This window comes from Delphinapterus leucas, chromosome 16, assembly GCF_059928025.1.
Source record: "Delphinapterus leucas isolate spDelLeu-1000000601 "Yukka" chromosome 16, BTC_Dleu_Yukka2, whole genome shotgun sequence".
NCBI lineage: Eukaryota > Metazoa > Chordata > Mammalia > Artiodactyla > Monodontidae > Delphinapterus > Delphinapterus leucas.
Window position 1 is genome coordinate 86,234,282 of NC_143144.1, and position 16,854 is coordinate 86,251,135.

Consider the following 16,854-nt stretch of genomic DNA (forward strand, 5'->3'; position numbering starts at 1 on the left):
GCTTAAAAATAACGTGCCTGTCTGGGAGGTGCACTCCTGCCTCTGCCCCGCGGGGCTGTTGCTGGCTTGGTCGGCCTCGGTGCGGGGCCAGCTTGGGCCCTGTCCTCACTGTCCCCTCTGTCCCCTCTGTCCTCCAGCCCCACCAACTGCCTGTCTCCACCACGCTCTGGGCCCGCGAGGCTGGCTGGCGTGGACGGCGCCCTCCACCTTCTGGTTGTGTCCGGCCAGGGGGGGCTCCGGCGGGAGGTCAGAGAGAAGCGGGGAGGGAGGCAGGGTCCCTCTGCCCCGCCCACCACTCCCGCTGCTGGGTGCCGGCAGCCCCTCCGTCCCTCACCCCAGGGTCCCGGGGTGGCTGCCGCCCGTCATCCTAGCAGGGCCCCTGCTCCGCCTTGCGAATAGACCGTCCTGAAATCACCCGCCTGAGTGTTTTCTCTTGGGGCCCTGCGGATGCAGACGGTCCTCAGGGCACGTGTTCTAATGGGCCAGCGCGGTGGTCCCGACACCAGACGTGCTTTTCAAGTCGGGTTTCATGTCCTTCAGGGAGAGGCTGGGTGACGTTAGGCCCTCAGACCTGGTCAGGGTGCACGGTGGCCCTGCCCTGAGGCTGGCATCCTGACGGCAAGGACGCAGCCATCCGACAGCGAGGCTCAGATGTGACTGCGTGGCCTGGGCCCCCGGGGCCATGGTGGTCGCGGGCCATGCCCCAGAGTGTCCCTCTGCAGGATTCCAGGCTGCAGGGCGGGAGTGGGCCCTCACTGTGCGTCCCGACGGCCCTCTGCCCTGCATCCAGGCAGGTCCCGCTGCTGCCCGGCTGTGGAAACTCAGCACCGCCTCCCCCCCCACTTGCTAAGCACCTCTGTCTCCGAGGCTCAGCTGCCCCCGCGGCCACTGTTCACACCCTCTGGCTTGGGTGGGCACCTGTCTGGGGACATCGGGAGGCCGGGCGGGACGTGCCCCTCCCCCCAGGTCGGGCTCCCCGGTGCCCAGGGTGCCGCCCGCCTTCGCTGAGGGCGGCTCTTGAATCAAAGGGCGAGCAGCAGCTCTCTCCGTGGTTTCTGTGCCGTGGGCCCTGAGACCACGTTCGGTGGCCTCCTTGGCAACAGCGTGGGGACCCCGTCCAGTGGCTTAGTCTCCACACAGCCCCGCGGAGCACGTCACACTTCCTGGTTACCTGTGCCCCTGAGAACGCTGCCCTGTGCCTCTTGAGGAACCTTCCAGCCCACTTCCCAAGAGGTGGCAGAGACAAAGACAGGCCCCTGCGCCCAGGAGCACCGCCCCTGACGTCACAGAATCACAGTTCCACGCGGGAGCACCGGCTTGGGTTGGGGGCTCGGGAAGCAGCCTCTCAGGCAAGGCGGGCTCTGCAGGGGTGCAGAGGGGGTGCCTGGCCCTCCCTCGGGCCTGGAGCTGGGGGAGCACGTAGCCAGATTCTGCCGACACCGATCTCCTGCCTCATCGTGGAGATAGGACAGAGGCTCTCGCAGGGCAGCGGCCAGAGTCCAGGAGGGCCCAGCTGCTGTGACCCTGGGGACCAAAGGGCCCCCGACGCGGGCAGCGGGAGAAGCCAGGGCGAGTCTGGGATGGTGGCCAGGGTCTGGGCCCACGATGGAGGCCTCTGCTGAGAGGGGAGACCGAGGGCCAGATGTGCAGGTGGGATGGGAGGGCACTGACCATGGGAATCCGTGGAAGATCCAGGAATGGGGTCAGACAGGCTGGTGGAGACCCAGGCTGGAGACGTAGCATCCAGACCCAGAGTGCGTGGCGGGTGAAGCCCTGGCCCCGTCCCAGCCCCATCGCCACAGCCACAGCCTGGGCAGGGGTGGCTTCTGTTCAGCTCAGAGGCTCCCCAGTGTTGCGGTGCCTCTGTGCCCGCGTGGGCAGCGAGTCCTCTGGGCGTTGCCGTGGGCGGTTCGCGGTGCAGCGGGCGAGACGCAGCCAACAGCACAGTGACACTGTGGGTGACGGGGCTGGAGAGACAGGGCTCACGGTCTTAGGTGAGGCTCGGGCGTCTGAGAGGAAGTGGACCGGTCAGCATCCCCTGGGCCCCGTGCAGACCAGTGAATGCCTGAAGCCTTTGCCGCGGAGCTCATGGCCACGGCCCCGACCTGGCCTTCCCTGAAAAGTGTCCTGGTGCCTCACTGGGCAGGGGCTGGGCGGGGCCTGGCTTGTCCCCGCCCAGGGAGCTCTGCCCAGACGTGCATTTCGGAGCCCCCAGGATGCCCGTGTGTCCGGCCACGGGACCAGGAGTGAAGGGCTTTTGTGTGAAGCTTTAAAAGTGACAGTAGATGGGCTTCCCTGGTGGCGCAGTGGTTGAGAATCCGCCTGCCAATGCAGGGGACATGGGTTCGTGCCCCGGTCTGGAAAGATCCCACATGCCGCGGAGTGGCTAGGCCCGTGAGCCATGGCCCCTGAGCCTGCGTGTCCAGAGCCTGTGCTCCGCAACGGGAGAGGCCACAACAGGGAGAGGCCCGCGTACTGCAAAAAAAAAAAAAAAAAAGTGACAGTAGAAATCCTTGTAGGGACCTCCCTGGAGGCCCAGTGGTAAAGACTTCCCCTTCCAGTGCAGGGGGTGTGGGTTCGATCCCTGGTCAGGGAGCTAAGATCCCACATGCCTCGAGGCCAAAAAACCAAAACACGAAACGGAAGCAATATTGTAACAAATTCAGTAAAGACTTTAAAAATGGTCTTTTTTTAGACCACATCAAAGAAAATCTTAAAAGAAATCTTTGTAAGCTGTGCACGAAGCTGCTTTTAACGACAACATCCGTGTTCCGCTGTGTCCTCCAGAGACAGGCGAGCACTGCAGGAGTGGAGGGTACTGGCCCAGGAGGATGCAGAGGAGGAGGGAGGGGGTCAGCCACCTCCCGACCCCACGGAGGAACCTGGTACGTCTGCGGGGGGCAGCCCGTTCAGCCCCGAGGGGTGGCGCGGCTGCCAGCGTCCAGGGTGAAGGAGGCTGCCTGCTCTGCAAAGCCTGACCGCTCACCGGCCTCTGCCACTCAGCCAGCAGCAACCTCCCCTTAGAAAGCAGGCCACCAGTGGGCCTCCCAGCACCCCGTGCTGGCCCGGGCTCGTCCTCCCTGTTCCCCGGCCTCCACCAGCCACCCCTCTGCAGCCCCGGTGCCCACTCCCGGCCTCCCGGGAGCTTCCCTGTGGCACTCGGACCCCAGCCGCCCCCCCACAGCTGCCCCGCACTCCTCCTCCGTGGGCTTCAGGCCAGCTGGCCACGTGGAGGGAGCGTCACTGCCCCTTGCCCTCCTCTGGGGGAGCTGTGCTCATGCCCTCCTGGGGACTCCCCTGACCTCCTTGTTCCCAGGTCCGGTGAGAGGCTGTCTGTCCTCACCCGGAGGGCCGTCCCGAGTCCTGTCCGGTCCTCTCTGTGCTCGAGCTCCCCGAGGCGGCTCTGTCCTGGTGTCCAGGCCTCTCCTCGCTCTGCTCCCGCTCTGATCACGGCAGCCCCTCACCCCTGCTCATGAGCCCGGCATAACGAAGTCACCCCGACCCCACCCTCGCCAGGGCCCGGAGCCTCCCTGCTGTCCCTCCTCTCTGCCCGGTGCCTTTGCACGCCGCTTCCTCTGCCCTTACCTGCTGGGCCCCCGTCTGTGTGTCTTCAGAGCAGGGGTGGGACATGAACGTCTGCCTCGACCTGCACGGGCTCCTGGGCTCCAGACACCCGCTGGCCGGACTATGCAGGCGCCCCCGTCCCACCAGACCCCTAGGCAGCCCGGCCCTGGCTTCTGGGGCCGGCCACGCGCGATCATGCTGGCCTCCTGTCCTTCTGCCTGGTCCCCAGCCGCTCCTGCTTCCTGGGTGCTGATCAGGGGTGGACAGAAGGGGCTCACGATGGCGGGCTCAGGGCTCCCAGGCTGGACTCGGTCCCCAGTCCAGGCCACACGCCACATGACCCGCAGCGGAAGGGCGATTTCCCCTCTGCCCAGGCCCCCTCAGCCTCTTCATGGCAGCGAGGGCACCTCCTCTCCCCCCAGACCACAGAGAGGATTGTTAAGATGACCCCCAGAGACCACGGAGCCCCGGGGCAGCTGGAGCTCTGGGCAGACTGGTGCACCTTCTCCCCCCTCCTGCCTCCAGGGTGGTATTTAAGCATCATTATGACCATGGTGGCTGTCGGATGGGGAGCCACTGCAGGTCACTCGGGCTTAAATACGTGTAACATATGATAAAACGTGCCATCTTGACCGTCGTTAAATGTACAGTTCAGAGGCATTTAGGACATTCCCACTGTGTAACCGTCACCACATCTGTCTCCAGAACTTTCTCGTCTTCCCAAACGGAAACTCTGTCCCCGTTAAACACCAAGTCCTCGCCCCACTTCCCCCGGCCCGCAGCCCCGCCCTCTACTTTCTGTCTCTGTATTTGGCTCCCGTGGGGACCTCCTGTGGGTGGAATCACACGGCATTGGTCCCTTTGTGTCTGGCTCATTTCACTGAGCATAACGTCTTCAAGGTTCATCTGTATCGTAGCCTGTGTCAAAATTTCCTTCCTTTTTAAGGCTGAATGATATTCCATCGTGTGGACGGGCACATTTTCTTCTCCGTCTGTCCATCCACAAATGCGAGAGTTGCTTCTGTCACGTGGCTGCAGTGCCCATGGGTGCGGCGTTGCCGGCGCGAACTGTCTTTTGTATGTGGGTCACTCCCGCTGGAAACGACTTCTGTGATACTGTGCAAGAAGCAGCTTATCCCGTTGTGTGTATTTTTGTATATTACAGAGAAAGGTGGTCACTACGTTTTACAGCGTGGAAATTGACAAATGTCTGTATAACCTGGAGTAGCACAACATCCCGTAAGTTAGATAGGAAATTTAGAAGCTCTGAAACTCACAGCAGGAAATTTTTACTTCATAAAACTTAAATATTTTATATGGCCTAAAATACTATAATTAAAGTCAAAAGATAGGGGGAAATATTTGTGACATATGTGTGTAACAAAAGATTAATATCTAAAATATAAAGAAAAAGCACAAGTAGATTTTTTAAATTAAAGAATGCAGTAGAGAAACGGGCAAAGTGTAGGACAGGCAGTTCACAGGTGAGGAAGCCCCAGTGGTGGTAAATTCAGAAAAGAAGCCCGGCTGCTCGGAGCTCCCGGTGTAAACACCCACCAGCACCGCTCGGGAAGCGGCCGGCAGAACAGAGGCCTCGGGCAGCAGGCTTCCGGCCACTGCTGCTGCCAGGGCGTCAGCTGCTTGGAAATGTCTAGTAAAGTTAAAAATACTGATTTCTTGGAAGACTTCTGGTGTCCCGCCTCACAGAAATAAAGCAGTCGGATCACAGGCCTGTCGTACAAAGACGTGGGTTTGTGGATTTCAGCATCGTCTGCATGCCCACCGCATCCTCTGTCCCCCGGCTGCGCCAGGCCGTCCCGCGTTCCGGCTGCACCCGTGTGCTCTGTGCAGTCGCCCACGTCCTGCCCCCCGGAGCCTGAAAGCAGGAAGGGAAGGGAAGACTCCTCCCGCATGGGCAGGGGGCCTGAGCCTCCTGACTCATCACCCCCTTTTTAAAAAGCCTTGCATTTTCATTTTTCACGATGCTCTAAACCCGGCAGCTGTGCCAGTGGCCTCTGGATCCATTTTATTGGCCTGAAGAATATTCCTCGTCTGCTTGACACTCAACATATGAAACTCGGGGTCAAGGGACTTCCCTGGCCGTCCAGCGGTTTAGACTCCGCACTTCCAGTGTAGGGGGCCCGGGTTCTATCCCTGGTCAGGGAACTAAGGTCCCACATGCCGCAGAGCACGGCCAAAAAGTAAAACAAAACAAAACAAAACAAAAAAAACTCGGGGTCGAGCCACTCTCAGCCACTAACACGGCACCGTCCTCCTCGCCTGCTCCGCAGGGTGCAAGGCCCTCCCTCCTCTGTACTTTGTGATAACAGTAAAATATGGCTGGGGTTTCAGCCCAAATCATATGCTTTTAAAGGTTTTAAAGATAAACGTCTGACTTTAAGCAGTCCACCTAGTGGCTCTAGCACTGGCTCTTTGCCCCGTGTTGGAGCGCTTGCACCTAGTGGCTCTAGCACTGGCTCTTTGCCCCGTGTTGGAGCGCTTGCACCTAGTGGCTCTAGCACTGGCTCTTTGCCTCGTGTTGGAGCGCTTGCACCTAGTGGCTCTAGCACTGGCTCTTTGCCCCGTGTTGGAGCGCTTGAGGAGAGCCCTGATTAATGCAGCGTGTGTGGCGGCTCCCAGGCAGCCAGCAGATACTCTCAGTTCCGCTGCGTCTGCAGCCTGGCGGCATCAGGGGCAGCAGAGCAGAGGAAAGGTCGGACGTGGTCTCTGCTCCCCTCCCCGCCCATCCACCCCCCTCCATCCTCCCTCCTCCCTCCTCTCTCCCAGCCTTCCCCGGCGCTAGGTCCTTCTAAGAGTCAGACAGGTGCTGGGGTGGAGCTGACGACGCAGGCGGACAGGTCCCGCCCTGGTAACCCGCTTAGAGGTGACCGGGCAGATAAGCCCTGCTCTGATCCCCCTCGCCTTCCCAGGACCCGCACGCGCCCTGTCCCTACAGCAGCTGTGCTGCCCTGACCCACAGACAGACATACAAGCACAGGTCTAAAGCTGCCTGAGGAGCGCAGGCTCGGTCTGGTTCTCAGACTTGTCCGTTCCGGGGCGGGGGCAGCAGCGGGCAGCGCTGGTCGAGGGCCCTGGTGTGTTTCCACTCACGTCCTTGTTACATGGGCGCAGGGCCCCCGGTTTCTGGCGCTGAAGGCGGGATCGTACCAGGGCCCCGGGGCAGGACGAGGCTGCCACAGGATGGCTGGGGTGGGACGTGGCAGAGGTCACAGGTCCTCAGGAAGCCCCGGACACCCCAGCAGAGCAGTGAGGACATACCCCCAGCAGCAGGGTGTCGGGCACCCTCGGCAGCACGGGGCCTGGCGTGGAAGCCGAGGAGGTCAGGGTGCAGGAGGGCTCCAACCAGACATCCAGTTGTGGCCCAAGGAGGGAGGAGGGAAAAGGAAGGTTCTGGAAAGGCAGACCTGGTAGATAGAGAACCAGGGAAAGGGGAATCGGGCGGGAGACGGGGGGCCACTTTGAAGATGTGGGTGAGCAAATCCAGATGAGACACACCAGGTCCAGCTGACCAGAAATCCAGGTGTGACGTCCGCGGGCCCTAGAAATGAGGAATTCGCTAGCATTTGTAGCGCTATTTCAACATATTTTGTGTAATGCTGCAACCTACAAGTTTTAAGGAATTTGTTGTTTTCAAAATAAATTGAGGTGGCCTGTGAATTCTTACGGAGAGTTTCCAGAACCACGACAGAGCTACCCTGTCTTCCTCTGCCCCTGGACGTGGCCCCTCCACCCAGTAAAACCCATGGCGGCTGCTGGGGAGAGCAGAGAAAGCATCGTGCAGGAGGCGCTGGACAGTAGCCATCTGGAGCTCGCAGGGTCCCTGAGAGCATCGGAGCTTGCCTGGCCTTGGGCGCCGGGCATGGGGGTTGGGGGCTAGTTAGCGGGACGCACCTAAGATCCAGCCGTGCCCGCACGTGTGCAGGAGGCCCTCCTTCACACTCGGAGTCACAGCAGTCTTTCTGTAGCAGAAAAGCCAGCACTAGGTTACTTCTTGCACGTTTTCAGTTGCTTTGTGTCAGTTTGTTGCCATTGATCCAAGCTGGTGAATATGTCATTCAGGTTTTCCGACGGCGAGGCTTCTTCTGCTTTCCCACTTTATTAGTCAGGTGTGAGCCCTTGTGTGTTAGTTTGACGTAGTGATTTAACACAGGGCCGTACGAGAGGCGCGGGGCCCCTGCAGAGTGTTTCCGTCTGCTGCACTGGCGCCCCCGGGCCGCTGAGGAGCCGTCCGCCTGCCCCGTGTCCTGCGCTCTGCCCTCACCCTGCACCGCCGGCCAGCCGAGGCCAAGGGTTGGGGACCCCAGCGTGTGGGGCACGAGTGTGCTGCACCCGAAGCCGCCTTGGTGTTAGCGGCTGTGTATTCCCGGATTCCTGGAACTCTCTCGCTGCGTTTCCAGGTGGCGTCCAAGATTCCCTTTGCCACTGACCTGATAGGTAATGAGAAAATACCGATGCATTCGCCTGGGAAACTGAAACAAAGCAAAGAGAAATCATTGCAAGCAAGTCAGGAAATGAGGTTGGTACCAAGTCTCGTTCCGTTCTGCTGGACGCGGCGCCCTCCGACCTCCCCCTGCAGATGCATCTCTTCCGCTCCCCCCACCTCAGCCCCGGCGTGCCCTGGGCCCCTCCTGCAGGTCCAGGTACACTCAGGGACAAAAAGCAGGAGAGCCGTGATGCCGCCACTTTTCAGCTCTCACTCCCGCAGTGTCCACTCGACCCCTAGATCACCGCCCTTCCCGCACCCCCGTCCCCGGGACAGTGGCTGCTTAGGGTCCTGGCGAGCCCTCGTCCTCCTGTGCTGACACTGCCCTGACGCCGGGCGCTGTGCCCTCGGCCCCCTGCTGACCCAGAGTCTGCACCAGGAATGACCAAGGGGGCTCCGTGCTGCCCTCTCCGCCTTCCCGCCGCCCCCGTCTGCACCAGGCCCACTGCAGGGAGGCACCTCCATGGGCTCAGAGGCCAGAGCTGAAGTAAACCGGGGGGCTCGGGGTGGGGGGACCCGCCTGCCCTGGGCCCTGGCACTGCTCCCACCACGGGCACCAGCTCTGGTCTGAGGGCCTGGGGGAAGGTCATCATGCTGTGACCTGTGGACGGCAGAGGGCTCATTCCTCCTCCCTCACCCCTGGAAATCCGGGAAACGTCGCAGGTCTGCGCCTGGGGCTAACCCAGCCACGTGGGTTGGGAATGTGCTCTCATGTCCTCCAGGGAACCTCCGTCGTCCCCGTGGGCCCTCAGCAAGCCACAGCAGACGACATCTACACGGACGTCCCTGCGCCGTGGACAGGATTTCCTGAGAGCTGGGCTCTGAGATGCTGGGCGGGCAGGCCCTTCACCCAGCGTCTGTCCTGCAGGGCTCAGGAGGCCGCTGTGCTGGTGGGGCGGCATCTCGGGAGGCCCGGCCGGGGACCCACCAGGCTCTGCCGCCCTTCCCACGGAGCGCCCGACATCCCGCGGGAGGGCTCTGGGCCATACTGAGCAGACGCGCCTAAAATCCTACTTGATGCCGTGCTCTGTTCCTTTCTTTGAGGGTTTATTAAAGTTGTGTGTTTCCTGTGAAAACAAAGACACACCTTCTCCTTCGCGTGCAGAGCGCTCAGTGCCCTCGGTGTGCAACATCCTTCGTGCTGGTCTAGCGGCTGTGAGCGCAGGAGGGGGCGGTAAAGGCAGCCTGTCCGTCTGTGGGCTGGTGCCCAACCGGGGGCTGGCCGACCAGCCCCAGGACTGCTGTTTTGGTCAGAAGGAGAAAGGGAGAATTCTCCCTCCCTGTTCAGGTGGAATCCTTTCCTCGTTTCCCTTTGTTTCCCCAGTGCCTTCCGAGAGGAGAACTTAGAGGAAAAGCGGAAACAGCACAGCCAGCAACTGCAGGGACGAAGAAGCAGGTTCCGAGGGTCGGCACCTCTCGAGGAGGTGGGGAGGGCCACGCAGGACTTGGAAATTGTAAGTATTTGTCAGCTCGACTTGAAAATAAGATTTGATTAAAACTCGAAGAGATTTAAGAGAACCACCCAGCATCACGGGTGGTCAGAGGATAAGGAAACATTCCCGCAAGCGTGCGCCCCCGGGTGCTGGCACCACCGGACGGACCCGCGGCTGTGGTCCTCCCGACACGCCCACGTCTGTGTGGCAGGAAGGTTGCCACCAGCATCAGTCCGTCCATCCGTCCATCCCACAGACGTAGATAAGCACCTACTGCATGTCTGGAGTGTCCGCCGTTATGAGAGTGATGCAGAGATGGAGGAGACACCTTCTTGCCCCGCCCAGCGCGTAGTCAGCCCACCCCCCACACCCCGCCTCCCCGCGAGCACCCAGGCCTCTGCACATCCTCATCAGCTGCCCGCGGGCGCTCGCTCTCCCAGCCGCAGGAGCACCTGCCTGTCTTCCCAGCACCCAGGCCCCAGCTTGTGGGCCTGTTCCGAGCCGCGTGTCTCACCCCGGCACGGTGGCCCGGAGCCCCTCTCCTGGGTCTGCTGCCCCAGGGCTAGCAGCATCGTCCCCACCGCCCGCCGAGGGCTCTGTCACCATTGTCCCCTCTCTTGGGGCCCACAGAGATGGGGGGGAAGGAACACAGGCAGGGGCTGGGGCGCTTCGTAGAGACCCCACCCTGCTCAGACTCTGCCCCTCTTCTCAGACTCTTTTCCTTCCCGGCCCTGCCTTCAGAGGAACCTTTATTCTCTCCAAATCTATCATTGACAGGAGTAACCTCATTCTTGGACACCCCAAACCCTACCTCTTAGGGCTTCTGAACAGCTGTGTCTCATCGCACTGCTTCAGATTAGAGACTCAAAAGTCTGTTTGCTGTTGGGAACAACTCTGTGCTCACGGATTTCATAACCTATAAAATGAGCCGATTCCCTGAAAGACACCATCAGCCAAAACTCGACAGGAGGAGAAACAGACAATCTGAATAGACTGACACATATTAATGAAATTGAATCAATAATTAATAAGTTTTCCAGTGGGTTCACTGGTGCAGTCTACCAAACATTTAAGGAAGAAATTGTGTCAACTCCCTTCCAGAGGCTAGAAGCGAGGGAATACTTTGTAACTCACCCTATGAAGCCAGCATCGCCCCAGTACCAAAAGCAAGGGCATTACATGAAAGGAAAACTACAGACCAGTCTCTCTCATGAACAAAGATGCAAAAACCCTCACCAAAACACGAGCAAGTCAAATCCAACAACGCATAAAAAGAATAACGAACGACCAAGTGGAATGTACCCCAGACGTGCAAGGCTGGCTCAGCATCTGAAAGCCAGTTTACATGGTGCGTCACATCCACAGGCTAAAGAAGAAAACTCATATGATTGTATCAGTAGCTGCAAAAAACAAAAGCATTTGACAAGATCTAACACCCATTCATGATAAAAACCCTCAGCAAACTGGGAATAGAGGGGAGCCTCCTCAACTTGTTAAAGGACATCCACAGAGACTCTACACTAACATCATACTTAATGGTGAGAAACTAGATGCTTTCCCCCAAGGTCAGTAACAAGGCAGGGGTGTCCCCTCTCACTGTTTCTCCTCAGCATCTTTGTTCTTAGGTGGCATGATTGTGTAGAAAATCCCAAAGAGTTGACCCAAAAAATTCCTGGAACTAGTAAACAATTATAACAAGGTTGCAGGATACAAGGTTAATATATAAAAGTCCATTGCTTACCATATACCAGTAATGAACAAGTGGAATTTGAAATTAAAAACACAATACCATTTATATTAGCACCCCAAAAATGGTGCTAGGTATAAATCTAACAAAATGTGCGCAAAATCTATATGAAGAAAACTACAAAACTCTGATGAAGGAAACTAAAGAAGAATAAATAAATGGAGAGATGGTCCATGTTCATGGATAGGAAGACTCAGTATTGTCAAGATGTCAGTTCTTCCCAACTTGATCCATAGATTCACCTTAATCCCAGTCAAAATCCCAGCAAGTTATTCTGTGGATATTGACCAACTGATTCTAAAGTTTATGTGGAGGCAAACGACCCAGAAGAGCCAACACAATATTGAAGAAGAAGAACAAAGTTGGAGAACTGACACTACCCAACATCGAGACTTTCTATAAAGTTACAGCAATCAAGACGGTGTGGCGTTGGTGAAATCGGAGGACTGACACTACCCAACGTCGAGACTTTCTATAAAGTTACAGCAATCAAGACGGTGTGGCGTTGGTGAAATCGGAGGACTGACACTACCCAACGTCGAGACTTTCTATAAAGTTACAGCAATCAAGACGGTGTGGCGTTGGTGAAATCGGAGGACTGACACTACCCAACGTCGAGACTTTCTATAAAGTTACAGCAATCAAGACGGTGTGGCGTTGGTGGAAGAAGAGACGAATAGATCAATGGCACAGAAGACAGAGCCCAGAAATGGACCCACACAAATACAGTCAACTGATCTTTGACACACGAGCAGAGGGAACAAAACAGAACAGCTGTTGCTGGGCCACCCGGACACCCACATGCAGAAAAATGAATCTAGACACAGACCTTGTACCCTTCACAAACATTAACTAAAAGTGGATCACTCTTACCAGACTGTGTACATTGAATATGTACAGTTTTTTATATAAATTATACCTCAATAAAGCTGTAAAAACATGGGTCACAGACCTAAATGTAAAATGCAAAAATATAAAACTCCTAGAAGACAATATAGAAAACCTAGATGACCTTGAGTTGGTGACGCCTTTTTACGTAGAATATCAAGGCGTGAAAGAAAAAAATGGTAAGTTGGACTTCATCAAAATTTAAAAATTCTGTTCTGTGCAGGACACTGTCAAGAATAAGACAGCCACAGACTTGGAGGAAATAGTTGCGAGAGACATATCTGATAAACCACTGTTGTCCAAAATATGCAAAGAACTCTTAAAGGCTCAACAATAAGAAAGCAAACAACCCTATTAAATGATGGGCCACAGACCTGAACCGACACCTTGCCGGAGAAGGTACATAGATGTTAAATATACTTATGAAAAAGTGCTGAACAAAGCACTTCATTAGGAAGTGCAATTTAAAGCAACAAGGAGCTAGCACTGCACACCTGTTAGAATGGCTGTGATGCAGACACGGACCACACCAGCTGCCCATGGACTGAGGAGCAGCAGGGACTCCCACTCGCCACCGTGGGAACACAGAGCAGTGCAGCCACCTTGGAGACAGCGTGGGGTTTCTTACAAAATTAAGTATACTCTTATCATACAGTCCAGCAGTTGTGCTCCTTAGTATTTACCCACAGGAGTTGAAAACTTATGTCCACACAGAAACCTGCACACAAATGTTTGTAGCAGCTTTATTCGTAACTGCCAAAACTTGGAAACCACCAAGATGTCCTTCTGTAGGTGAACGGATTAATGAACTGTGGTCCATCCAGACACTGGAATATGATTCAGTGTACAAAATGAGCTAAGAGGCCATGAAAGACAGGCAAACACTTTAAATGCTTATTACAAAGTGAAAGAAGCCAATCTGAAAACGCGGCCTACGGTATGATTCCAACTCTATGACATTCTGGGAAAGGCAGAACTGTGGAGACAGTAAAGAGCCCAGTGGTTGCCAGGGGTTGGGGGAGGGAGGGATGAACAGGGGGAGCACAGAGGATGCTTACATTTGTGCAAAGCCACGGAATGTACAACACTAGGAGTGGAACCCTAAGGCCAACTGTGGGCTTGGGTGGTGACGTGTCAGCCTGGGCTCAGCAGTTGTAGCAAATGTCCCCTCTGGCGGGGGGTGAAAACTACAGAAATAAAGTCCCGGGTGAAGTGTGGGTGCCCGAGAGCCACGCACACGGTTCACAAGACAGTCTGGACAGCGTTTGATGCACCACCGGTGGGAGAAGGTGGGCCCCTCGGCCAGGAGCTTGCATCAGGTTGGAAGGCCAGGATGTCTGCATCTGGTGAGAGGGCCAGCTGATGCCCGGCAGGCTCTCGCTCCAGGTGCGCGTGGCCCCTTTTCTCGTGGGTTAGTCTCCAGTCTGCCCTGCGGCCCCACCAGACAACAGGAGAGGAGCAAAGTGATGCAGCTCCTCAGCACAAAGGAAAGGGAGAGGAGAGGCCAGCTCCTCCCATAATCATGAACAGAGCATGGGCCGCCCACCAGAGGCCACGTTTCCCAACACCCCTTGCAGCGTATGTGACGGCCTGTGATTACGGTCAGGCCAGCAGGACAGGAATAGACGTAGACGTGTGTATGAACTTCCTGAGCTTGTCCTCCCCTCCCCCTGCTGGAATGCACAGGTGATGGTGGGAGCTGGGGCAGCCATCCCAGACCCTGAGGTTGAGAGTGTGGAGTGAGGGGCAGAGTAACGTCCCCACGCTGACAGCGGCCCTCAGATAAAGCGCCGCACCTGGTTCAGCCTCCCCATCTGGGCCTTTGTTCCAGCCACTGAGCCTGTAACCTAACCATTCACAGGCCAGCTTGGTTCTGGAGGAAGAAAGCCACCTGCTGGTGTGACACGAGGGCCTCTGAGAGGGAGGCTGGCAGGAAGCGAGATGGCTGGTTCCACGGGGCCCACAGACTCAGGACTGGAGAGGCTGAGGGTGGAAGGTCCGCAGCGCCCTCAGCAGCCTACTCGGCTCCCCTGCCCACCCAGCAGGACGTGCGGGGGGTGGACTCTTAGAGGTTGAACAAGGAGGTCCGGGCCCGTGGGTCCTCCCGCGGAAGGAAGGCACCACGCGATGCCTCCCTGAGTGTGAGAGCCACGAGGATTGGGCTGGGCGCCTGCTCCCCCCGCTGAGAGCGGGAAGGGGCCCCTGAAGAAAACTGGCAGAGACAAATGCCCTCAGAACCCTGGCTCGTGGGCCCCCCTGCCCCTATCCTGACTGACCAGCAGGGCCGCGACCCAGTGGGTACGGTGTTTCAGTGCCTACTCCTTGAGTGGGTGGGAGCCGGGACGCTGGGCGCTCGAGGGAGGGACCAAAACGGCCGACTGGAAATGTGCAGACGAATTGAAGTCCTCTGGGCAGTGATGGAAACCAGCTGTTACAAGAGTGGGCACTCAGGTATCTGAGAACTCGGAGTTAAGTGAAAAGTACAGCCAGAATCCCTAAAAATTAAAAAGCCTAAATCAACAGATGAGGTCGAGCAAATCCCCCAAGAAGTAGAACAAAGACAAAAGGAGGGATGGAAAGCAGAGATGAGTCAGACCCTAGGGTCGACCAGAGAGGCCTGACCTCCAAGATGCTCTGGAAACTCACGGGAAAACCCAGGGAGGTTCAGGAAGCAGGCTGTTTCCAGGCTGCCGGGCGGCCACGGGCCCAGACCATCCCAAACAGGCTCTGAGGTCCTGGAGCCCCCAGGGAGGGACAGGGCACGTGCAGAGGCTGGGCCAGGTGCCACGCGGGGACTCGGGGGACGTCCCTTCCCTTCCCTTCCCTCTGGAGCTGGAAGAGCGGGCGTGTCCTCCCAAGACGGGGAAGAGACCCCGGGGGAGGAGCCCGGCCCGAGGGTCTGCAGGGGCGCCAGGCTGCTTGGATGACCCCAGGACAGGACGGGCGTGGGGAACTAAGTGGATGTTTTTAAAGGAGCAGTCAGCTCACAAAGAGTACACATCTCTGCCGGAAGGAAACCGGAAGCAGTGGGTACTCAGTGGACGAGCAGCAGAGGTTCCCCTGGGCCTCACGACACAAGCTCTGGGTGTTAGTTTAACCCAAGATTGTGGTAGATCCATCTTAGGGGACGAGGCGGCGTAGGGGTCTCAGGGGGGCCTGGGCTGGAGGTGGGGGTCCAGGCTATGCCCCAGGGAGACAGAGCTGAGGGGGCGGCGAGGGGAGGGAGTGGAGCGCGGAGGACACGGCCCCCCGGGGGGTGGGGAGGCCCTGCGCAGACACACCTGCCCTCAGACTGGCGGGAGGGCCCGCTCCTTTTGCTCTGGTCGCCTGGTCCCCTGCGTCCTCCATCTCACCGTCTTCTGGCCCAGCTGATGGATCGGGGTGAGCAGAGGGGGTGAGGCGTGCTGGGGGGCCTCCCCCTCGGGAGGGCGGCTCTGGGCCCAAGGGACAGGTCCCACCCGTCACCCGGCGCCATCCCCAGCCCCGTGGCCAGGCTAACCTGACCCCTTCCTTTCTCCCCAAGGCCAGGAGGCTGCAGGATGAAGTAATGAAACTAGAACTGAGGTCGACCTTGCACAGAAGCCATCAATGTACAGCTCTCACGGAAGCCTTTCGCTTGGCCCAACTTTGTTGTAGCCTCAGAATATATTTTTTAACACGAACTATTAAGAACCTGCAAACGTTTACAGATGCTAATGACAGAGTATCACTGGTACAGACTGAGCATCTTCTCACCTGGAAAACAGGCCGGCAGCTTGCTGCCTCCCCAGGGGTTGCCCCTGTGCGGGGCGTGAGGTTTATGGGTCCCCATCTGTGCTGCCTATTCTGAGCTGCAGGAGGTCTGAGCTGCATTAAGAGGAGAATACGGTGACGGCCGCGTGGCGTCCGTTTGCAGCCCGTCGGCTGGCAGAACGTGGTGTCGGCACCTGTGCCCCCCGACCCTGCTCACAGCGGGGATCAAGCTTTCACGACTGACCACAGTGGGGCCCGAGGTCCGTGGGGCCGTCTTTGCTGGGGAGGCAGGAGTGCCCTCCTCCCGCCCGGCGGCGCCGCTCCCCTCCCTGGGCGCTGCCCCTCCCCTGGCCCTGCAGCACCGCCGGGCCCCGTCCCAGGCCCCCGGGCTCTCACCCAGCGTCGGCCCGACTTAGTCTCTTGTGCCGAACATCTGATTAGATGTGAAATAAGGGCTTGATCTTGAAAAGACCTTTGATTCGATTTCATTAACAGATGTAGGATAATTCAGATTTTCCATTTCTTTTTGTGTCAACTTCTTCGGTAGACATGTTTTTCCATGAGTTTTTCCATTTCATCCAAGTTGTCAGGTTCATCAGCTAAACTTCTTCATAACATCCTCATGTTTTCTCAGTCACTGAGGACCTGTAACAATGTCCCCTTTCTCGTTACTGATGTTGCCCCGTTTTCCTTAATCTTGCTCGGGATTCGTCACTTCTGTTAATCTTTTCGAACAACCACGGTTGGCTTTGTCGAGTTTCTATCGTGTTTTCTGTATCATTGATTCCTGTTCTTCCCCTTCTTTTCTGTTTTCTTTGGGTTTAATCAGTGCTTAGAGGGAACTTCACCACTTTCAAATGCATATGCCACAAAGGAAGAGACAGGTAAAATCCATACCCTGGGCTCCCAACTCAAGAAGCTAGAAGGTGTGTTAGCTACCTGTTGCTGCATTAACAAGTTACTCCAGAACAAAGCAGCTGGAGGAG

General features: G+C 57.4%; 1 protein-coding gene across 1 annotated transcript in view; it reads left to right on the plus strand.

Moving 5' to 3' along the window:
* Positions 1 to 15,805, plus strand: part of LRRC27 (leucine rich repeat containing 27) — a 29,734-nt gene extending 13,929 nt beyond the window's left edge. Inside the window, 7 exon segments of the mRNA XM_089897370.1 lie at positions 138 to 340; positions 2,788 to 2,827; positions 2,829 to 2,885; positions 7,983 to 8,101; positions 9,393 to 9,522; positions 15,660 to 15,735; positions 15,738 to 15,805. Coding sequence (XP_089753496.1) covers positions 138 to 340; positions 2,788 to 2,827; positions 2,829 to 2,885; positions 7,983 to 8,101; positions 9,393 to 9,522; positions 15,660 to 15,735; positions 15,738 to 15,805 — 693 coding nt within the window.
* Positions 15,806 to 16,854: the final 1,049 nt, after the last annotated feature.